This window comes from Primulina huaijiensis, chromosome 18 (assembly GCF_012295235.1).
Source record: "Primulina huaijiensis isolate GDHJ02 chromosome 18, ASM1229523v2, whole genome shotgun sequence".
Taxonomy (NCBI): Eukaryota; Viridiplantae; Streptophyta; class Magnoliopsida; order Lamiales; family Gesneriaceae; genus Primulina; species Primulina huaijiensis.
The window spans coordinates 5,290,060-5,313,646 of NC_133323.1; the positions used below are offsets into that span (position 1 = coordinate 5,290,060).

General features: G+C 33.5%; 4 protein-coding genes across 6 annotated transcripts; 1 reads left to right on the forward strand and 3 right to left on the reverse strand.

Annotated features, from left to right (window-relative positions):
* On the reverse strand, positions 1–2,124 carry LOC140965233 (glucan endo-1,3-beta-glucosidase 12). Its single transcript, XM_073425372.1, has 2 exons — positions 589–2,124; positions 1–198 (listed from the first exon to the last, which is right to left on the reverse strand). Exons 1-2 carry the CDS (start codon positions 1,982–1,984, stop codon positions 164–166), a joined length of 1,431 nt encoding a protein of 476 aa, XP_073281473.1. The 5' UTR covers positions 1,985–2,124; the 3' UTR covers positions 1–163.
* A 6,492-nt stretch (positions 2,125–8,616) lies between these two features.
* Positions 8,617–16,549, forward strand: LOC140965224 (small ubiquitin-related modifier 1-like). Of its 2 annotated transcripts, none has more exons than XM_073425355.1 (3): positions 8,617–8,704; positions 16,091–16,240; positions 16,468–16,549. In XM_073425355.1, exons 1-3 carry the CDS (start codon positions 8,627–8,629, stop codon positions 16,522–16,524), a joined length of 285 nt encoding a protein of 94 aa, XP_073281456.1. In that variant the 5' UTR covers positions 8,617–8,626; the 3' UTR covers positions 16,525–16,549. The 2 variants fall into 2 exon arrangements, with proteins under 2 accessions (XP_073281456.1, XP_073281455.1); XM_073425354.1 differs by lacking the exon at positions 8,617–8,704 and adding an exon at positions 14,575–14,773.
* A 1,672-nt stretch (positions 16,550–18,221) lies between these two features.
* On the reverse strand, positions 18,222–19,127 carry LOC140964083 (uncharacterized). Of its 2 annotated transcripts, XM_073423607.1 has the most exons (3): positions 19,027–19,127; positions 18,709–18,944; positions 18,222–18,483 (listed from the first exon to the last, which is right to left on the reverse strand). In XM_073423607.1, the coding sequence occupies exons 2-3, from the start codon at positions 18,898–18,900 to the stop codon at positions 18,343–18,345; spliced, it is 333 nt and encodes a 110-aa protein (XP_073279708.1). In that variant the 5' UTR covers positions 18,901–18,944; positions 19,027–19,127; the 3' UTR covers positions 18,222–18,342. The 2 variants fall into 2 exon arrangements, with proteins under 2 accessions (XP_073279708.1, XP_073279709.1); XM_073423608.1 differs by lacking the exon at positions 19,027–19,127 and having other exon boundaries at positions 18,709–19,020.
* Positions 19,128–20,977: 1,850 nt separating this feature from the next.
* On the reverse strand, positions 20,978–23,587 carry LOC140964542 (GDP-L-galactose phosphorylase 2-like). The gene is made up of 6 exons (XM_073424407.1): positions 22,917–23,587; positions 22,695–22,819; positions 22,538–22,597; positions 22,174–22,416; positions 21,645–22,079; positions 20,978–21,531 (listed from the first exon to the last, which is right to left on the reverse strand). Exons 1-6 carry the CDS (start codon positions 23,038–23,040, stop codon positions 21,187–21,189), a joined length of 1,332 nt encoding a protein of 443 aa, XP_073280508.1. The 5' UTR covers positions 23,041–23,587; the 3' UTR covers positions 20,978–21,186.

Below are 23,587 nucleotides of genomic sequence, written 5' to 3' on the forward strand. Positions count from 1 at the left end.
TTAAGCGAAGAAAGTAGGTGGATAATTGTATAGATAGATATATAAAAGTCAAAGTACAAAAAACCAACCATATCTAACCCCTTTCTATGTTTCTACATATAATAATGCTAAAAAATTAAATGAGAAAAAGCAAAAAAGGGGAGCTGATTCCCACCAATCTCGATCACCCAACAGTAGGGAACTTGCAGCTACCAAATTCTGCAAAAGAACATTTGTTTTTTGTATAATGTTACATCAAATAATCTAACAAATAGATCATACAAATGTGGTTGCGTTAGGTTTATGTTGGTACAATTTTGATATGCTTTTTTCAAGAAATAAAATTTTTGATATTTCAAGCTAACTTAACATTTTGGTTTTTGAAATAAACTTTTTCGAATAAAAAAGTTTTATGAATTTGAGATTTTATCTCCGAATTTAATCAATTTCGTTTTACGGAAAAAATTTGAACAGGTGAGAATGTAAAAAGAAGAAAATTTATCAAAATATATGAGTACAAGTATGAGAAGAAACATTGTTGGAAAAATGTATATATTGGACGAGATTAATATGGAAAAAATGACAAATGTTTGGACGGCGGAGACTTACTTGGAGACTGAGTAACGACGTAGGCGGCGCCGGCGAAATCGCAGGTCCAACTGCCCCGACCATTTCTCTGGTAGAAGCTGTTGAATGCATACGAGGCGTGTGCCACAAGGTTCTTCGGGTTGTAACACGCTGCGCCTGGTTGAATCGGCCGGCAATCTGCGCCTCCTTCACCACAAGCATAATCCAACGCCGCCTGCAATTTCTTCTCCCCCGCCTGTTCGTTAGCCACGCACCACGTCTGACCGATTGTACTGGTGGAGAAGTCCCCTGTGTCTCCACCGCTGCTCGGAGGCTTCGCCACCACCTGGCTTTTACTTTCGTTGTTCATGCTGAGGCCCTCCGTCGTGAGAGGGATATCGTACACTTTTTGCTCGTTCGGGTAAAAGAGCCCGTAGTTTCTTTCGGAGGTGGGCCCGTTCTTCTGGTTTTCGTTGAAGAGGGCGAATAAGTAGACGTCGATTGGCTCGTTTGGCCGAAGGGGGGTCCCACCGCCACTGAGTACTCTGCGCACCAGGTTCCCGTTGTAAGCAGCTGCGTTTGGTTCACTTGCACCTATTTCATTTTCGTCGCCTTTCGATGGCCACCCTGTTTCAGAGACCACCATTTTGATGTCGTTGAATCCTATAGCACTCATCGCCGCGTAAACGGCGTCGAGCTGGGCATCGAACAAGCTTTTGTAAACGAGCCCATTCTTCTGGTCTACAACGCCGGGGTTGTCGCGGAACAAGGCGTAATCTAAAGAGATGGTGTCTGTATTCGCCGTATACGCGAAAAACGGGTAGGCGTTCACCATTAAATAGGAACCCGTTTGTTTAAGGAAATTCAACATGGGTTTGATGACCGGCTCGACGAGGTCTGATTTGAAAGAACCAGATGATGATGGGTAGGAAGTCTGGAGCGCACTGAGGGCGATTGGGGAAGAAACTTTGATGGACGAAGCCACACCATATTTAGCGAGTGAAGCATACACGTTTTTCATGGCTGGCACGAGGAAAACGGTAGTATTTTGTGGATCCACGAAAACTTCATTGCCAACAGCAATGGCCTCGATTTGAGTATTAGGATGGTAGGCGAGGATATTTGATTGGACCCACGAGTCGGTAAAAGATTGACCGGCTGCAGCGGAGGCGAGCTGCTCGTTGGGAAGCGCGACAATCACAGAGATGCCGGAACCCGAGAGCGCGGAGAGGACGGTGGAATCTGTGTCATAGAGCTTAACTTTGGTGATGCCTTGTCCTCGGAGTAGTTGCACCACTTGGGGCGGCGACGGGAGGTTGTCGGCGATGCGGCCGTAGTTGATCCCTACGGTACCGGAGTCGCAGAGGGCATATCGGAGAAGAGGGAGTACAAAAAACAATGAAAAGAGAGAATTGGAGAAGTAATTCGAGGATTCCATGCTCTGGATTTTGAGGAGAGGGGTGGGTGGCGAGAATTTGTAGAAATGGAGAAGATTTATATAGAGCGGGTAGTGGAGTTCGTGGGGAAATGGAGGAGTGGGCTTTGACCGTGATTACTCTTTCTTGTTTGGTTTACTTTGTTGGGGGGAAAATATATCTTTCACAGGAATAATACATTCTTGTTTGGTTTACTTCGGGAAATTGGCCTTCAGTCTCTGGCCATCGATTTTTTTGTGTTCAGTCTCTGGGTACTTTTTTAGTACCATATTTCTACATGAAGTGTACCACATTTCCATATGAAGTGTACCACATTTTGTATGACATAGTACCACAATTTTGTGGGTAGGGAGTGAACCCAAAGAAATATTTTGATTGAGGATTTTTCACCAACTTCCTCTTTACTTTGTTGGGGGAAAATGTATCTTTCACAGGAATAATACATATTTAATTTCCTTGTTATTTTAGGAAAATTATTATTTATTGTTGTTGATGTGAAATTGTATGGGAACAACTCCAATTGTTGCATAAGAGCTGTTATACGATTTAAAAATTTTTAATTGCGCGATAAAACTTCAAGCGTTTAGTCTTTGAATTGATATTACATTTGATAGAGTTCGATTCACATGAATGCTAAGGAATGCAATTATTGAGAAGAGAATTGTTGGATTACAATAATTACTCATTTTAGATAACAATCAAAACATATTCTAGAGCTGCTGTTTAAAATATTTGAGTTATACAGTTACTATCAACATTACTTTGGATAAAACAATAAAAGATAGATCTTACATATTTTTTTTTTAAAAATAATGGATAAATAGTTAAACAATGATGAAAAATGACTACGGCGGTAATTATAATTAGGAGAAGAGAATAAAAATAAAATGAAAATATATAGTTTTAGGTTAAACTTTTAGTTTAGATTTCATCCGTTTATCTTTACTTTAATTAAAAATGAAATGATAATGTTATTTTAGCACGATGAATAACAAATAAAAATAATCGATTTTTGAAAAATCTGCGGATTTGATGATAATCGAAAAGATTTATTGGTTCAATGATCAATCTATTAGTTTGTTTTTAAGATAAGATAAAATTTATTATCTTAAAAATAATTGAATTACGGATTCAACCATCGCACTCCAATAAATAGGAAAAAATAAATCATTTGGGACACCATCATTAAGGAAAAATTATATAATTTTGGCAAAAACTTGTGTGAGACGGTCTCACTGGTCGTATTTGTGAAACGGATCTCTTATTTGGGTCATCCATGAAAAAATATTATTTTTTTATGCTAAGAGTATTACTTTTTGTTGTGAATATGGGTAAAGTTGACCCGTCTCACAGATTACGATCCGTGAGACGGTCTCACATGAGACCCACTCTATAAATTTTCGGTACGATATCGATATAAATATTTTTAATATCAAAATTTTCAGTACGATATATAATATACATTTTCGGTACGGTTCGATACGGTATAACATCTATCATCTCGCCATTCTTTAGTACTTAGAAATTATTTTTAAAATATTATAAAAAATAATTTACATTTTTTTTAAATTTCTTATCCACTGGAGAATGTTTACTTGAGCGGTTTATATATTGCAAAGTTAGCTAATTCACTACGTAAATGGCAAATGGGTAGATAATGGCAGGAAATTAAAACACACTAAATAGTTTGGTTGTGATGCAATTATCATATACTAATATCCAACGGATAGGATTGATTATGTTGGACAAAACGAATGATTATTGTTTTCAATTTGATGTTGCAAAATAAAATTAATTCCATGTTAATTCACGGGTTAATTATGTATCAGTACATTTTGAAAAAAGATGTAGGATTTAGTACCTAGAGAGAGAAATTTTCTTTAAAAATGTCAAAAAGGCCCTTATTCCTTATTTTCTTTTAATTGATCCTCGCGCTTCTCAAAATGGTATCAGAGCCATATGTTGATTTATTTCAAACACAAAATTTATTGTTACAAAGAAACGAAATGTTTGAGGAGGAGAATTTCAAAAATTATGAATCCGAACTTAGGTTCGAGAAAAATAATTTACAAGAATTATTCCAATATTTTGGAATATAAACAAGGGAATCTAACTATTGTTAGATATCAGAAACAGAAAGGGAAGCATCAGCATCNTGTACACACGTATCGCGTATGCAGAGTAACTAGTATGTGTGTGTGTGGGGAAAAATATGATGTATGATTGATAATTTTGTAGATTATATATTAGATGTTTGTAATTAAATGCATTTCATAATGATGCGTTTCACATCATATATATTTAATCTCGTGTGAAATGAGCTTTAAAATAATAAGATATGATTTATTATAATAAATATAAATTATAAATTAAAAAGTATAAATACACAGTTAGGAATATATATATATTGAGATACAGAAGAAGAAAGAAAATATATGTATTTAGGGAAGAAAAAGAAAATGAGAATGCAGCCAAGCGCTCGTAGAAAATAAATTGAAATGCGTCTTTCGGGAGATGGGTCGAGCTGATCTATAATTATAGTGAAAAATAATATTTTTTACATAAAATTATAGCTCGGATCGGAACGAAAATCTGTTTAACAAAATAAATTCGTGAGATTATATGTAATGTTTTTATATGTTAAATTTGACAGGTATTTTAAGTGGGTTGGACACGTAAAATAAAAACAAGAAAGTCAAAATTAGAAGAATATCTAACTCGGAAGTTATCAATTTTGCGACGCAGCGGAAAATGAAGATATTTCACACCAAAAATCATTGGGTACCTAGCTAACACAGTTGGGAAATGGATTAATCGAATAAATGTGTGCAATAAAAGCCGAATTATAATATTAATATTTTTAAAAACGATGGGGTCACAAAAGAAACTAACCTCCTAATTTTGTCGGCTCTTTAAATGATCTAATTTCATTCGGTCGACATGAATTATTTCAACGAATAAATTATATTATATGTAGGCACAATTTATTTCTTCTAGTATACAAATTTTTCTCATCGAAAATATTGAAAATCGTGCATTAATTCGTCATACAATTCCTTAAGAGGGAAGATGATGATCTCATAGATATAAAATCGTGAAACACTCTCACAAATGATCAGAATCCCATACTAAACGAATCTATCTATATATGAAACAAGAGTCGATCCATTCCAACATTCCTATTATATTTGTGATGTTCTAAAACCCCTTATAAAAAAATAAAATAAATGGAGTTTTTTTTATTAATATAATAAATATATACAGAGAAAACAAGAGTAATAACATTTAGAACGATTGAAATGTGATGTTTTGGGTGCTTTTGTTTTATAAACAATTTATAATATTTATAAAACAAAAACATGCATTTTGGCTTGAAATAAACTTTTATCTAATCTAAGTTTGCAGAAGATTAATCCTGAAAACATTTTTGTGTTCTAATCCGATAGACATGCTCGAGCCTTCGTGATCCGAGTTTTGACGAGATAAACTTTTTCGAAACACCTAAAAATATAATTTCCTTACGTTGAAGTAAAGTTAACTTTGTGCCAAATTAAAATTATATATACGAATTATGACATTTAATCATGATCCTGATTAAAGATATATATTGGTTATTTTTTGTTCCCTTGGCTCACAAGTCAAGCAAAGATATATGAATTTTACTTAATAAACCCAATTATTTATTAAAATGGATATTTCATTTGCTTCTGTGTTTAGTTTACGTCTAGGTGATCGTAATATAATGTTGTTGGACGTGTTCTAATAATTTTAAAAACATGCCGTAAATATGAAATTAAATGGATATGTCAATTTCATGGAATTGATGGAACGAAACATACATGACGTGTATATCGTGTGATATAATCCGATTTTTGTGTACGTATGAATTGAAACCAAACCCATTAATTGTCTTTCTAGAGACCTGAAATGAAAAAAAAAGTCTCATTAAGTTTTAGGTTTAGAATTCCAAGCAACACCAAGACTTTTAACTCGGCGTAGTCCAAGAAACGGGTCGGGTCTTTGGAGTCGCCCGTGTTGATAGTGTTAGGTTGGTTTTCAATTTACAGAAAGGATCCTATTAACTCTAGGGTTGAGTTGATGCTAGAATAAGGATACGTAATACTCTAATGTAAAATCCGAAGATCCTTTATTGGTTTGGATTTGTGAGTCGGTGAATTTTTCGTCTCGGCTGGTCGGTTTTGTAATGAACGATATTGATCTTTTATCAATAAATGTTGTAAGTTTACCTGTGAAAAAAACGAATCATGGTAGGAATATATTATCTTTATGCTAGCATCTCATCAACTCTCATAATTTATTATCGAACTTTATAATTGTTTTTTTATTGGAATGTATTTGGACTTCAAANATAGTAAACCGGATGGAACGATTTCTGATTGGTTCACTAGTTTTGACTAGTTTGATCTATATAAGTCTAGTAGAGATCAAACCAGAGTAGAGACCGATTCTCGGTCAAACCTGTTGAACTAGTTGATTCTGTCCGGCTTTGAAAATGTGTGGACTACGCTCAACGCCCTGTAGATTTTTTCAACTTTTCTTTTATAATTTATTTATTACTAAAAACATTGATTTATTTTAATGATGTTCATTGTTGAATCTAATAACAAATTGGAATTGACTGATCGATTCAGTTATTAATCGGATAAAAGCGATCCAAAATGTTCATTGGAATTAAATTAAATGTATTTTTGGTCCTATATATTTGTTTTGTTGTTATTGTGGTCCTATATAATGTCAAATTTTATTCTTAATATGTTATCTTTGTTTTTTTGTGTGTGACATTTTTATATTTTTTCTGATTTGACGATGATGTGACAGTAATGCGACGTTGATATGTATAATGTCAAATCAGTACTCTAAAAAATGACTAAAATTACTAAAAATCAAAATATACAATGTTAAGGTAGTATTTGCATATGCTTAAAAAAATGATTATGGACTTTTCATTTACAAATTTGCAAAACTTTGTAAAGAAAAAGCCAATAATTACCTTTTTAAGCATTTGCAAATACTGCATAATACTGAATTTGATAATATTGAAAACAAAAATTATAAAACAACAAACATACAAAACCAAAAATATAATTTTCTCTCAAAACTATCGTCGAACTCAATTTATTATATATGTCGTTGGATACATGAAGTGGGACCAAGTTTTTAGGTTAGGAGATCCCAAATTCCATGAAAAATCGAACATTCGATCCTCAATTCAACAAATCCATTTGAACACGTTGATTACTTGAAAACTGACCGATCGAGCTGCGGGTGCATGGATTGTTGATATTTTGCACGTACGTAGAGTTTCCTAGCTTAACTTAAAATCAACATGAATTATTGAAATTAATAAACCTTTGAATTTTGTGAAGTGGGAATGGAGATGCCCTTTTCTTCTTAAACATATCCTTATAATTCTTGATTTGAACTTTGTGTTGGAATGTTAGAATCTTAATTCTTTTCCAAGCTACGTAAGTTAAATTATGAATACATCATGTAAATACTAACATAGTTATAATCATATAATGAATTATTTACGATAAATTGAATGAAACAAAGACGTGCAGTCAACTAATGTCTCATCCTTCGAAATAAACATTGTCTTTCGAATCCATGACTAAAGATATCGATGCTTAATGATATGATTACGACTAATGAAAATAAAATTTCTATTGCTATGAATATGAAAACATTTTTACCTATAATAAGCTATATGCAGTTAAGAAAAGGTAAAAAGGCTCAAGACTGAAATGTAGATAAAAATTTGTTCAACTAAATATTCATCTGCCATCAACCAATAAATCAAAGCGTATCGAGGGACAAATAATTCATTTTAGCACAAAGAATAATTAAATAATCGAGTCTCTCGTATATTTTATATTATCTACATCTGTATATACATATTTATTTTTAATTATCCAATACTATATGATATTTGTTAGACCAATTTTATTTATATGAGTTTATATGTGAATAATTACGTGATGTGGAATGTCTATTAAGTTAAGCTCATAATTAAAGTAATCGACTAAAGTTTTGGCCATTGGACTTTAATGTGTAATAGATTATGAGTCTTTAATATGCAGAGTTAAAAGTAGAATTACTGTTTTTATGATAGACAAAAAAAATATCAGAAATAATGATTGACATTATTTATATATAAGTCATATTATTTCATAAAAAAATAATAAAAAGCTCAAGACCTAGGTCCACATTATATTTTAATATTTAAACTTTGGTATTATATTTAATATAATAAACATTCATTAAATTAAACTATGTTTGTTATAGCCTTTGGGTTCATTAAATCCCATAATTATTATAAGTACATCTAAATCTTTATATTCAATTTAATATCACATTATCTTTTAAAATTCCAAAAAAATCTATTTTGATTATCATTAAATTTCCATAAAATTTATAAAAATCTATTTTTAATCTCTCTTTCACTTTTAAATTCCACAAAAACTTTAGAAGTCATTAATTTTCTGAGTTAATACGCAGCCCGAACGAATTGTCCACTTGTCTTCCACGACTAGTCTTTAGAAATACAAGTAAAAAAAAAAAAGTATAAATACTGAAACGGATACCTCATTAGAATCTGATATCTATCACCTTGCGCGCAAGAAATGTCGACTCCCCGTCAAGAAGAAGAAAAAAATCCCAGCGATTCATCGGTTGCTATGAATCTCAAAGTCAAGGACCAGGTTTTACTAGGTTTCGTTGATGGAATTTTAGTTTTACGATGATCTAGCTTTGTTTTTTCAGTTAGCCTTGGAAGACGGCGATGAGATAGATGTTATGCAGCACCATATTGGAGGCGCTCGTGCATAATCGAGGATGATGTTCTTATTGATCGATGATGTTCTTATTGATCGCGTACGCAAACTGACTTGGGTTCGTTCAGAATTCTATTTGTTGCTAGGTTTTTTTTGGCCTTATGTTTTGAAATGAAGTTTTATATTTAACATTCAATCGCCCATAATGTGTGATGTTGGTTCTCTCATACTTCTTATTGGGAATGGAATGTGAAGGGTAATTTACGATTGATTTACATTGCATGATAATCTCTCGTTTGGCATGTGATCAATTCATAATACTACTGCCCACAAGCATGCTGATTTTAGTTCTCTCCTCAAACGTAATTCTTTTCTTTTTTTTAAAAAAAAAGCTATTACTGAATATGATAAAAAAAAATGTGTTTCGATCACGGAAAGCTCTAAATGTGGTAAAGCCAATTTCTAAACACGGTAACAGAACGATACCAACTTTAACAATGTTAGTAATAGTATTATCAGAGTTAGAAGTTGCAAGCACTCTCTAAGATATCCAAAATAGTAATCAAGCTCTAAATGAAGGCTCGATTACCCTTTGGCTCGTCCATGCTTGAGTTTGTCAGTGTCTATACCCAAAAGCTAACCATGCGTGTGCAGTGAGAAGACGTAGTGGGGGGAGGTAGGTACGAATTTAGATTTATATATATACTTCACAATATATATGATCTCATAGCATAAGCTGCAAACCAACACATTATGCCTAGATTGGATCAACCATATTCTTGCAACCAGCAAACTCAAGATACTTCACAATGCTGCTCGCAGCCTCGCTGGATCAACAGAATGCAAACTATACACACAAAACAAAATCGAACAAGGTTAAATAAACAGCTATTTGAGCACAAGAATAAAGTATCAGATTCTTGACCACTAAAATTTTCGGGCCAAGACAAAGTCAGCATCTTTAAACATCAGCTGAAGGACAAACTTGCAAGAGTACTTACCAGCAATAGATGGACATCATTCTGCATACAATCACATAAATAGAGAAAATCCTTTATCTTATCATCCAGCAAAACAAAAAGACTTCCGGTGTCTTACAATGTTGTCCTGGATGGAAGAAACAGGAGAGAACCCAAATAACAGTTCCTTAATTTAAGGAGAAAAGAGGGTGAATACTGAGCCGATCTATCACATGGCAAAACTCTTTTACATCTCACCATGAATAGTCCATAGTTCAGCCCACGTCCTGAAGGATACCATTCAGCATCCAAATCAGCTATAAAAAATACATGAGGGTTAGTTTTAATCTTTCCTTTATGGTGGGAACCAAGTCACAGCATTGTATTTTAGTGAAATAATATTTTCTTTGATCCTATAATTGATTTGGATATGTGAGTTGTGAATTTTTTGTCTATAAGCGGTTGGTTTTGCAATGAACGATATTAATCTTTATCAATAAATGTTGCAAGTTTATCGGTAAAAAAAATGAATCGTGGTGGAAATATATTATATTTATGCTAGCATATCATCGATTCTAACAATTTTTTATGGAACTTTATAATTGTTTTTTTTTTATGGGAATGTATTTTGACTTAAATCATTTTCATATTTAGGGAAAACGAGTAGCACTAACTATCCTTGTTTAAGAAGCAAGAATTAAATGGGTTGTTCATTGGCAGTTTAGCATTATGGCCGTATATTACGGGACATTGTTTTCAATTGGTATCTATCTTAAAATAACCGTTTATAGGTCGAACCGATTCAACCTCACTGTCGAACCAAAACTGTTATATAGNTGATTTTTGATCGATTGACCGGTTTTGACAAGTTTGTTATTTAAACGGTTTTTAAGTCTAGTAAGACCGGACTAGTGACCGATTCTCAGTCAAACCCATTGAACCGACCAGTCCAGTCCAACTTTGAAAAATTGGGGACTACGCTTAACGCCCTGGTAGATTTTGTCAAGTTTTCTTTTATAATTCATTTATTAGAAAAAACATTGATTTTTTATTTTAATGATGTTCGTTGTTGAGTCTAATAACAAATTGAAATTAATTGATCGATTTAGTTATTAATCGGAACAATCCCATCCAAAATGTTCATTGAATCAAAGTAAATGTAGTTTGATCTTATATATTTGTTTCATTGTGATTGTGATAATTTATATTGTCAAATTTCAGTCTTAGTATGTTATTTTTGTTTTTTGTGTGTGACAAATTCTGTCATTTTTCTGATGTGACAGTAATGTGGCGTTGATTTGTGTAATTTCACATCAGTACTCTCAATTAAAAATAACTAAAATTACCAAAAATCGGAATATATAAGACTAAGGTAGTGTTTGCATATGCTTTAAAAAATGACTATGAACTCTTCATTTACAAATTTGCAAAACTTTGTAAAGAAAAAGTTCATGATTACTTTTTTAAACATTTGCAATTACTGCTTAAGACTGAATTTCATAACATAGAAGACTAAAATCGTAAAACAACAAACATACAGAACAATAAATACAAATTTCACTCAAAACTATTGTCGAACTCAATTTATTCCGTAGTTGGATACATGAAGTGGGACCAAGTTTTAGGTTAGGAGATCTCAAATTCCATGAAAAGTCGAACATTCGATCCTCAATTCAGTTCAACAAATCCATTTGAACACATCGATTCCCTCAAAACTGACCGATCGAGCTGCTGATGCATGGATCGTTGATGTTTAGCACGTATGTAGAGTTTCCTAGCTTAACTTAAAATCAACATGAAATATTGAAATTGATGAAGCTTTGAATTTTGTGAAGTGGGAATGGAGATACCCTTTTCTTCTTAAACATATCCTTATAATTCTTGATTTGAACTTTGTGTTGGAATGTTAGAATCCAAAATCTTTTCCAAGTTAAGTTAAATTATGAATACATGTAAATACTAACGAGTTATAATCATACAATGAACGATTTAAGGTAATTTTGGTGAAACAAAGATGTGTAATCAACTAATGTATCATCTTTTAAACTAAACGTTGTCTTTCGAATCCATGATTAAAGATATCGGTGCTTAATGATATGATTACGTCTAATGAAAATAAGATTTCTTTTGCCATGAATATGGAAATATTTTTACCTATAATCAGCTATATGCAGTTAAGAAAAGGTAAAAAGGCTCAAGACTGAAATGCAGATAAATATTTGTTCAACTAAATTAAATCTTCATCTGCCATTTATACCAATAAATCAAAGAGTGCCCACTATTTTTTATTTTTATTTTTTCTGTTTTTTGAGGGACAAATAATTCATTTTAGTACAAAGAATAATTAAATAATCGAGTCACTCATATATTTTATATTATCTACATCTATATATACATATTTATTTTGAATTACACAATATTATATGATATATGTGTTAGACCAATTTTATTTATACGGGCTCATATGTGAATAATTATGTGTTGTAGACTGTCTATTAAGTTCATTCTCAAAATTAAAGTGATCAACTAAAGTTCTGACTATTGAACTTTAATCTGTCTAATAGATTGTATGTCTTTTACTGTTTTTATGATTGACAAAAACAAAAACATCAGAAGATAATAATCGACATTATTTATATATGAGTCATATTATAATATAAAAAAATAAAAATCACAAAACCTAGGTCCACATTATATTTTAATATTTAAACTTTAGAAGTAAATTTAATATTTTATTTAATGTTCCATAATTACACTTCAAAAAATGAATAAGAAATTAATATGTTATTTGAGAAACAATAACATGATGCCTCCATCCCAATTGAAACTATGGGTTTACAAAAATAAAACCCAAGTATGATGTACCTAGCACGTGATTGTCCAATAAGAGTGATTGAATTTAATAATTTACAAATTCAAAACAAATGTGTACTTTATGTTAATATAAATTCATAAAAATATTAAACAAAATAATAAAAATAAAATAACGATATGCACGAATAGATAGTCATAAAACACATTAAAAATGTATCTACGAAATTAATAACCAAGATCTTTAAAATTATATAAAAATAATAATTTATAATAAATATAATAATTATTATAATACAATAATTAATTAGGGTTTATATAGTTGGCGAACAAATATAACTGTTTTAAGTATTGTTGTTTTCTGTTTTTCAATAATATTTACTCTTAGAACTTAGCAGTACCTTTCTGGCTTTTCTTATTTATTATATTTTCCCCGCTCAATAATATATGCTTGTTTGTTTTCCACAAAGATATAATTGATTTTGTTAAAAAAAATCTCTTACTATATCTTTGATTAATTAATTTAAAAATGGTTGCATATTTTTCTCACCTAGTTAATAAAGATATATTGGTAAAAAAATAAAAATACTAATAAATATAGAAAATATACTATATATTTGGGACACTTGAAAAAAAATACAATCTATATACTACACACTGTCTCAAATATATATGTTTTAATTTCAACTAGATTCTGCATTGATCTCCTCTATACTTCATATATTTGGCACAAATCTCCCTCATATTTTATATTCCACCACTTCCACCACTTCTACCAATTACTATGTTCATTTTTAATCCAAAAAATGAAAATGACCTGAATGTAATCGGTAAATTTAATAAAGACAAAAATATGTGTGTGAATCATGGCTAGCTTTCCTAGACAAATGGAATAAGTTGATGATATTGTCCACCTTTCTTCTATTAGTAGAAGAGAGGAGCACCCTGAATATCATAAGTTATATCGTTTCGACTTTTTCGGGAAAACCGATTTTCAAGTATTTAGGCATGGTTTATGCCATGATCAGTATAGGCGTCCTTGGATTTCTTGTTTGGGCTCATCATATGTTTACTGTGGGCTTAGACGTTGATACCCGTGCATACTTTACCGCAGCTACCATGATCATAGCTATCCCCACCGGAATAATCTTTAATTGGATCGNAGACTAACCGGAATAGTTCTGGCAAATTCTGGGCTACACATTGCTCTACATGATACTTATTATATGAGACGGTCTCACAAGTCGTATTTTGTGATACAGATCTCTTATTTGGGTCATACATGAAAAAAAATATTACTTTTTATGCTAAGAATATTACTTTTTATTGTGAATATCGGTAGGGTTGATCCGTCTCATAGATAAAGATTCGTGAGACTGTCTCACAAAAGACCTATTCGTTAATAAAAATAAAGTTTTACAATTTTCACTTATTGTTTATAATGGGTTATAAAATTTCGAAATAAACATTCATTAAATTAAACTATGTTTGTTATAGCCTTAATGTAAATTATTAAGCCCAAGATATGGGCCCGTTAGGGTAAAATCTCATATTCCTGGTTTTACGTAGCGGTGACTTGAACGTCAGCGGGTTTTAACAGCGCATTCCTTGACACCTTTGAGGTTTTGTTTGTGATGCATGTGTCGATCCATTACCTTATCTTAGGATTCACAAGAGTGACGTCTGCACACCTGAATCCAACATCATCGTTTCCTCTGAATTTTCGTAATTCAGATAACTATTTTATTTGTTAAATCATCTTGGCGCCATCCTTGGGTAGTCAGTTCGTCATTACAAATGTACACACATTCACATACCCGAGACTTTACTGCGAGAATAAGTCACACCCTTTCATACGGGCGGAGATGATGTAGAAAATTTTGTCGTGGAAGATAAGGGGACAAAAATCTCTTTTGAATATCATTAAATTTCCATAAAATTTTTAAAAATCTATTTTGAATCTCTCACTTTTAAACTCCACAAAAATTTTAAAACTCATTAATTTTCTCAGTTGAAATACACAGCCCGAATGAATTGTCCACTTGTCTTCCACGACTAGTCTTTAGAAATACAAGTAAAAAAAAAGAAGTATAAATAGTGAAACGGGGACCTCCTTAGAATCTGATATCTAGCTCTCTGCGCGGAAGAAATGTCGACTCCCGGTCAAGAAGAAGACGAAAATCCCGGCGATTCATCGGTTCATATCTATCTCAAAGTCAAGAACCAGGTTTTACTAGTTTCTGTAAATTTATTAAATCTTCGTTGTTGCTTTCGTTGATGGAATGCTACTTTTACGATGATCTAGTTTTGTTTTAATTGACTGTGTGTGATGGATTTTCACTTCAGTATCGTGGTCAGTGACGTGGAACTATTTATTTGTTTATTCCTATTTTTTTTGGCGTAGAAATCGGTTAAACGTGCATGTATTCTGTCACTTCATGGTGTTGTCTTGCGAGTATTTATTAATTTTTTCGATCAATTTCTCTTAGAGATCTGATGGAGCCGATGCATACATGATTTGAGTCAGGTATAATCAAATCCACTACCTAGTGAAATCTAGACATTGTTGAAAACAATACATGTCTATTAACTCCTAGTGTTTTTACCACTCGTATCCCTGGAAACACGTACAGACAACGGTGTTTGTTCAAGTTTTGAAAAAAGAGGATGTTTTTTTAGCAATCTTATACAATTAAATCTTCGAGTTATTAAGTATTTGTGTAGGTTAAAAGATGAAGGCTTTTCCTTTTTAAGTTCTGGATTATGAACTCTTTTCACTTGGAAATATCGAGTTCATAATTGTTCTTTTTGATGTGAGATTCTTGTTTGCTTACTACATGTGGGCAAATTTGTAGGGCAAGTTCTCATGCTTGTCATTAAAATTTTGAACATGAATCTTGTTTTCGCATGATGCTTGTTCAGCTGTGCCAACGTTTCTAATATGCATCAAATGTTGAAGAGTTTGGTTATGTGCATCATACGTCTGTTACATCAATAGATATTTTTTGGTACATTAAAATTTTATCCGAGTCTGCTATTGTATTTCGTGTTTGCAGTCTTTTTTATCTTGAGAGTTGAGATTTCTTTGTGCGTAGTTGTTAGTTTTCTTTCTTGCTTGGAAGCTTGCTTGATTCCTGATAATTCTTACTTCTGTAACACCTTCATTCAAATGATACTTCTAGAAATGCCCTTACATTCAGAACCTTTTCCCTTCCTTTTCTTTCGATTGGTGTCCCTTTTTGTTTCTCTAGCAATAGTTTGGGTAGTGAGTTAAAATTGTCATATGACCTGAAAAGTTGATTTTCTTGATGTCTTATAGGCATTTGGATGGTACTTGGCGTTAAGAGATTTATTGCAACGGTTTCTTTTCCTGGAATTTATGACTTTGAATATTGTTGATCCTTATGGTCGTGATTTGTTTGTTTTATGCTGTTGATGCCTTATGGTGTCTTATAAAGTTGCTGATTACCTTGTCTATGCCTGTTTTTGTATTCGAGGTTGTATTTTGATTCAGAAATATGTAAATTTGTGCTTCTGTTTGTAGGATGGAAATGAAAGGGTTTTGAGGATTAAGAGAAACACTCAACTCAAGAAACTCATGAACGAATTTTGTGGGAGAAAATCATTGGATCTAAACTCTTTTACATTTCTATTTGAAGGACGTCGAATCCGTGGAGAACAGACCCCTGATGAGGTCTCCCATCCTTCTATCTCACATACGCACCTTCATCATGCAAGTTATAGATGGCAAGATGGAATAAGAGAATAGGAAATCAAAAAAAAGCAACACGAAATTTTGAGTATTTTTTGTTGGAGGATATTGTGTATTGAGCAAGTGGAGAACTTTGAATTTTTTGTGGTCAGTACTTTGTATAATCTCTTAAGTTTCATATTTTCTTACTCGTCCTTCATTTTTTTCAGTTGGACTTGGAAGACGGTGATGAGATAGATGTTATGATTGGAGGCGCTCGTGCATAATCGAGGATGATGTTCTTATTAATCGATGATGTTCTTATTGATCGCGTACGCAAACTGACTTGGGTTCCTTCAGAATTCTACTTGTTCCTAGGTTTTTTTTGGCCTTATGTTTTGAAATGAAGTTTTATTTTTAACATTCAATCGCCATTATTGTGTGATGTTGGTTCTCTCATGCTTCTTATTGGGAATGGGGAAGGGTAATTTACTATTGATTTACATTGCATGATAATCTCTCGTTTGGCACGTGAATTCATAATACTACTGCCCACAAGCATGCTGATTTTAATTCTCTCCTCAAATGTAATTCTTTTTTTTTTCCTCCGCCAAAATGGCTAGTTGAAATCACCAAATTGTAGCAGCAGAAAAATATAGCTTGTCAGATGGATCGACTTCAATCAGGATAAGGGATTCACTGATATGTTGTAAAGTCCTGTAGCATGGGACACATAAATTTGTCGTAAACGTTCATACATGAGATAAATAGACTACTTTTATGTATTATTTTGTCCTTAAAATCTAGGATTGAGGCTGAATTGTGTTTCGATCACGGAAATCTCCAAATGTGGTAAAGCCAATTTCTAAACACAGTAATATAACAATACCAACTTTAACAATGTTAGTAATAGTATTATCAGAGTTAGAAGTTGCAAGCACTCTCTAAGATATCCAAAATAGTAATCAAGCTCTAAATGAAGGCTCGATTACCTTTCGGCTCGTCCAAGTTTGAGTTTGTCAATGCCTATACCCAAAGGCTAACCATACGTGTACAGTGAGAACACATGTAGTGGGGAGAGGCAGGAACGAATTTAGATTTATATATATACTTCACAATATATATATGATCTCATAGCATAACCTGCAAACCAACACATTATGCCAGATTGGATCAACCATATTCTTGGACCCAGCAAACTCAAGATACTTCACTATGCGGCTCGCAGGATCAACAGAATGCAAACTATTCTCACAAAACAAAATCGAACAAGGTTAAATTAACAGCCATTTGAGCACAAGAATAAAGTATCATATCCTTGAACACTAAAATTTCCGGGCCAAGACAAAGTCAGCATCTCTAAGCATCAGCTGAAGGACAAACTCTCAAGAGTACTTACCAGCAATGGACGAACATCATTCTGCATACAATCACATACATAGAGAAAATCCTTTATCTTATCATCCAGAAAAACAAAAAGACTTCCGATGTCTTACAATGTTGTTCTGGAAGGAAGAAACAGGAGAGAACCCAAATAACAGTTCCTTAATTTAACGAGAAAAGATGGTGAATTCTGAGCCTATCTATCACATGGCAAAACTCTTTTACATGTCACCATGAATAGTCCATAGTTCAGCCCACGTCCTGAAGGATACCATTCAGCGTCCAAATCAAGTATAAAAAATACATGGGGATTAGTTATAATCTTTCCTTTTCCTCCCATGTAGCATTCTAAAATACAATGCTGAGACTTGGTTCCCACTATATACTAGGTTCCCCATGTATATATAATTTAACATGTCATTGGGACTTCTTATCTAGTACCCTGCGACTATATCAGCAACAAAGAAATTAAAATTCCTCCAAAACGCGGCTGAGTAAACAAACTGGAAGGTTAAAAAACCCCCTTCAAAAATAAAGTTGTCAATAGATTAGAACATCAGATGAAAAAGGATGAATCCCAAATAAATTATACTTCAGCATCTGAACTTGAAACCGGGTTGAGACCAATTTATTCAGAAAAACAACTGAGAACATTTTCAAAAGTACACGAGATTAAGTGCGGCAATCTACATGAGCTAATCCTTAAAAAGCAATTTAGCAGTTTAAGTTAAAGGACTTGTAACTGGCATCTGATTCTGAAGATGATTCACGACCAAAGGCGGGCGCAGAGCTTGATGATTAGCTTGCTTCTGCTTCCGAGCATTGTACATTTCTTCTGTCTCAATCACAACCAACCTTTTCACCTACATTCAAAATAAATACCACAGACAAAGAAAAAGACTTAGATTTTAATTTTTCGCATCTCCAATCAATCTCATCCCCTTAGATGAAAATACAAGATATCAAAAAATTTCATACAATCTTTTCAATGATTCTTTTTACTCAACCAGCATCCATCCACTTCCGCTGAACTCACACTCGTTGTGCAAGAAACTCATCGAGCTACTAGTCAGTTCAAACGATATTACCTGTTGTAGCATTCCGCGGACAGTAGGCGTATTCCATCTCATGACGGTGCGGTTGCATTTGGTGAGGCGCAAGGCTTCTAACGTGCGCCGGTGGAGCCTCCTCGTACCCGGAATGCCCCTCACCAATGTTACGTACAGATTAGGGCTCCACGCAACTGGGACATTAGCTCTGAATGCGTTGAAAGCACTCATCTTTCCTTCTCCAGCCGAAGCCGCAGCCTTGCTCGACTTTGTGCCTACGGCGGAAAATTTATCACAAAATTAATAACAAAAAATTAAGATTACAAGAAAGAGTTTCCAGATTATGGAATACAAAACCTGGAAATCAATTGGAGCGAACAGAACAGAAGAGACGAATAAAATTGGGTGAGGGTTTAGCAGAAATGGCAGGGTGATATAAACGACGTCGCAATAGGAGGTTCAAAGGTTGTTACATAGAGATTATTTATATTGAGTTTTGATATGCTGCACACCTATCGTGTACATTTATGTGAGCACCGATGACGTGTCACTCATCTATTGCGATCTAATAGATGAGTGACACGTTATCGGTGCTCACATAAGTATGCACGGTAGGTGTGCACCGTATCAAAACTATATTTATATTATACAAACTAAACGCTGCTTCGTATGTATTTTTGATATTTTTAGTCTTTTGATTTTATTTGAATCAATTTTAGTCATTATTTTTGAAATCATGTAATTAAATTATTAATAGTATTATTAATTTTTTTATAATTACATGGTTAGAAAAAATTCTTATGACATTCTATAAAAAATTAACAATGATATTAAAAATTTAATTATATAATTTTAAAAAAAATGACTAAAATTAATTATTAAAACATACTTACATCATTATAATTGATTCAATAATCATACATGAATGAAAATATCACAATTCAATACATGCATTACGAAAATTGATTATTTTACATACTATAAATCATTCAAACTGATAGAAGAGTGATTTAATATATANTTATATGGATGAAAAAAATAGTATTATTAAGGTGAAATTACCAAAAAAATTTGAGAAATAAAGTTTTATAATATGGACAAATGCATTACCTAAATTTCTCGTAAGAAAATTCATTTGATTAAAATCTATTGTTTTTATTTCTTTTCTAACTTGCAGTCACACAATTATTGAAGCAATAATTATATATATATTTGATGAAAAATTATTTTTGAACTAAAATTTTAAAAGGGATTTGTATAAGTATTCTACGTATAATTCAAATTTTATTTCTACTTTAAAAGATAATATTGATAAGATGATTATTTGTAAATATGTGTACATATAACTCATATAAGTATGTATTTACAAGTAAACATTTGTCACGAAAATAAAATTATTTATAGGTGTTTTTTTAATCTTAAAACACTAAAATTAAATCTCTAAATATTTCAAAAAAATATATAAGAAAGTACATTATTTTTTAGGGTTAGTTTGATTTAATTAAATTTTAGTGTTTTTTTGTTAAAATTAGATTGATTTTTTGTTGTTAAAATCAAGTTAGGTTGTGTTTGGATTGATTGATTTTACCTCTTACATTTATTGTATAGTATTTGATATTTCATGTTAATTACAATGAACAGAAGTTCACTCAATAATAGTGTCATTTGAAATTCATTCTACTTTGTATTACTAATATGTAAATAAGTAAAAGATAGATTTAAGATTTGATATATTATTTTATTGTAAATAACAAAACTCAATATTGTTTCATCGTAAATCATAAATAACTACTACCGACTTGTTGATATCAAATTCTCTCCCAAAAAACATATGGTAATAGATGTACTTAAATGCTCCAACCTCTTTTTTCTTTTTTAATCATAACTAGTCTAAAAGTTTTCTTACTCGTATTACAATATTTGTAGTAAAAAAATATAATTACTTAAACATGCCTCAATTTTGTAAAAGTTTGGGGAGTAGGACTTTTTCATTTGCTTGACAACGACAAATGAAAGAATCGAGAATCTAATATTTTGTTTATATACAATATTTGTCGTAGTAATCGATACGATACGTTTGAACTATTGTATGATAAAACTGACTACGATAAAAAAAAAAAAAATACACGGGTTATAGATTTTAGTTAAAGAGCAAACGCTTCTGACCTAGGGAGTTGAGTAATGATTTCATTAGTTCTACGTCATTCTACAGCGCAAATGATCAGGCACATCTAACACAGTATTTGCTCGAAAATGGTGTTTGATCACGTTTACACTATAATCAAAGACCCGAGGGTGATGCATAGACAAAAACACAAAGGGTCGTACTTGAATCAGATAATATTGTTTAATCAAGCATACATGAATCACGAGATCACACACCAGTGGATAAAGATATCAATCCACAGATGCTAAATCCATACCAATACAACTGTTATCGATCAGGCTAATACAAATGAAAACGCACAAACTTCAGTTCTGAACTCTCGCCAAGCTCCGAACTAGGGAATTCTGCTGCTACACAGGCACCAACGCAAGGTGGGAGCCTAGAAGGGTATCTCCGTCATGAGTTTGTGGGGCGTCGGGGGACTCTTCATCATCGGTGGTGGTCTGAATGGCGGTATCGCCCTTGTCAAGATAGCAGCAAATGGCTTCAAATATAAGCTCCTTCACTTCTTGGATTCTCTCTTCAGAGAGAGAGACCTCGGCCAATAGTCTCCAAGCATTTTCATTGGACGCCTCATCATAATCTTTCTTTCTTTTCAGAACCATATGTCCACTTATCTCCCAAACTGCTGGATTGACTTGAGTGTCGAGTAGCTCGAAACTCACTTCTCCGAGTGCCTGTTTCTCAGCATAGCACTGCTTGTTCAAATAAAAACAACTGTTAGCCACATTAAATTCCTGGATGCACTAAAAATATTTAAAATTTTACTAGCATGTTTTCCAGATATCTAATCCGAATGAGTCTTTACCTGGGGAAAGAGGAAGATTCGCTTCCCAGAATCAGCGATAAGTACATTGTGAGGAATGTTGTTCTCTTGCAAGCAAATGCAAGCGTCTGACACCGCATTTGATAAATCTTCCAAACTATTTCCACCCTCAAACACAAGACCTCGCACCGGATAATCATGGATATCTGAGATTCTCACTGCATCCTTTGTGGTGACAATCTTCTTGGAAGGAGCCCTTTCGATGGGAAAAGGTGTGGCCAAATAATAGGCCTGAAAATGGAGATGATTAATGGTCGCAAATGCACCCAAGCTATTGTAGCCCACACGGAAGTAAGGGTTCCCTGCTTCCACAGCCATGTGAAGAGCAAGCAAGAAGCTCTCCCGGTCAATCCTCTGTGGCAAGCATTCCAGAATTCGAGGGATAAGCAGTACATGGCCATATTCAATCGGGCTAACCTGTAAATTAAACCAATACCAGGATTAACTATACAACCGCAACAAAGAAATCCAACCAAAGCCAAATTTAGCACATATATGAATGCATACATACATTAATGGCAACAACACTAGGCGAGTTATCAATATCGATCGGTGCATTTGGAAAGAACTGGACTTCATCATCCTCACTGGCCTCGAACTGGAAGAGCACTTCTTCTTGGCCAACCTTAGTAAAGTTGAACTTGTTCTCATCGAAGGGCTGCAAGACCTTATCCACACGAAACTCCGTCGGCCTCTTCTTGAGGTGCCTGCCCTCATTCAGCTGGGCAATGAATCCATAATCGCCAGGAATCACCTGAGAATGATTATTATTAAAACAAAGTTAGATTCTAAGTTACAAGCGATTGGCTAATACCAGAATTAAAGACTCAATCGGGTATCCAGTTGGATTTGGTACAACCAAGAAAAAGACAAACCTTAGTTTCGCAAGCAGTGACATCATAGCGAAAGAGACCTCTCTGCATACGCTCCTCCCACTACAGCCAAGAATAATCAGATTGAGACAATATAAAAAGTATCACGGTGAAAGTGTATAGTTAATCAAATCAGTGAATCAGTAAGATTGATTTTTACCTCCCCAAGAAGAAGGGAGTTCAAAAATTCAATTGGAGGCTCTTTCTTCTTCTCAGAGCCGAACAAAGCCTTTTCAGGGTCCACCTTGTTCGTCTTCTTAAAAGCATACAACGGCAGCTTCGCCCCTAAACAAAACAAGATCCCAATGAATTTAAATACATAATTTTTTTTAGAATAATAAGAAACAAAATAGCATTGTACACGCATACAATCAACACATACCTGGAAGGCAGCAGCTTCTGAGGCAATTGCGGCCACAGCCGCCGGCAAGGCGGGCGCCATCCTCCATCTCTTCCTTTTGGTAGTTGGAGACAACAGTAGGGACCCTCTTAATCCTTAGCATCATCTTTAGATCTGTTTATTATAAATATACTCCTTTCTCGGTAAAAGAAGGCAAATTCTTGATTTTTCCCTAAAAAGCAGACAGCTTCCCGCTTGGGTAAACACAACAGCTATATCAATAATACGTAATACGTTCACGGATTCTGGGATCTAATACAGAAGCCAACCGCCGCCGGCGAGGAACAGAAGGTCAGAAGGGCTGCCACCTTCGGAGGGAGAAGCTCCACGTCCACCGTGCGTCGCAGGATTGCTCTCGATCACACAGCCCTTGCGTCGTACAGCCCGGACATGAATAACAGGGTGAATAACTCGTAATAAAGCCGTGATTTCGACAACTTTTCTTCCCCGGGTTTCACCCCTTGGTCTCAATACAACAAAGAAACGAAAACCCACAAGCTCTTATTTAAAATCCAGATCTGCAGCGATCGAATATCCCCGGAGGAAGAAGGGATCCCAGAGGACTATCTTAATCTATTACTATTCGAGGAAGAGGAGAAGACAGATTGATGATTCTTGTTGCGAAGGCAAGAGGAAATTTAGTGTTGCTGGTA

Excerpts from the sequence above, each read along its gene's own strand:
- LOC140965233 (XM_073425372.1), bottom strand. The coding sequence starts at position 1,984 with ATGGAATCCTCGAATTACTTCTCCAATTCTCTCTTTTCATTGTTTTTT. Across the intron at positions 199-588 it reads CGTCGTTACTCAGTCTCCAA|AATTTGGTAGCTGCAAGTTC; the intron begins GTAAGTCTCCGC and ends GTTCTTTTGCAG.
- LOC140965224 (XM_073425355.1), top strand. The coding sequence starts at position 8,627 with ATGTCGACTCCCCGTCAAGAAGAAGAAAAAAATCCCAGCGATTCATCG. Across the intron at positions 8,705-16,090 it reads ATCTCAAAGTCAAGGACCAG|GATGGAAATGAAAGGGTTTT; the intron begins GTTTTACTAGGT and ends TTCTGTTTGTAG. Across the intron at positions 16,241-16,467 it reads GAGAACAGACCCCTGATGAG|TTGGACTTGGAAGACGGTGA; the intron begins GTCTCCCATCCT and ends CATTTTTTTCAG.
- LOC140964083 (XM_073423607.1), bottom strand. The coding sequence starts at position 18,900 with ATGAGTGCTTTCAACGCATTCAGAGCTAATGTCCCAGTTGCGTGGAGC. Across the intron at positions 18,484-18,708 it reads TCCGCGGAATGCTACAACAG|GTGAAAAGGTTGGTTGTGAT; the intron begins GTAATATCGTTT and ends TTTTGAATGTAG.
- LOC140964542 (XM_073424407.1), bottom strand. The coding sequence starts at position 23,040 with ATGATGCTAAGGATTAAGAGGGTCCCTACTGTTGTCTCCAACTACCAA. Across the intron at positions 22,820-22,916 it reads CAGAAGCTGCTGCCTTCCAG|GGGCGAAGCTGCCGTTGTAT; the intron begins GTATGTGTTGAT and ends TGTTTTGTTTAG. Across the intron at positions 22,598-22,694 it reads ACTCCCTTCTTCTTGGGGAG|TGGGAGGAGCGTATGCAGAG; the intron begins GTAAAAATCAAT and ends TCTTGGCTGTAG.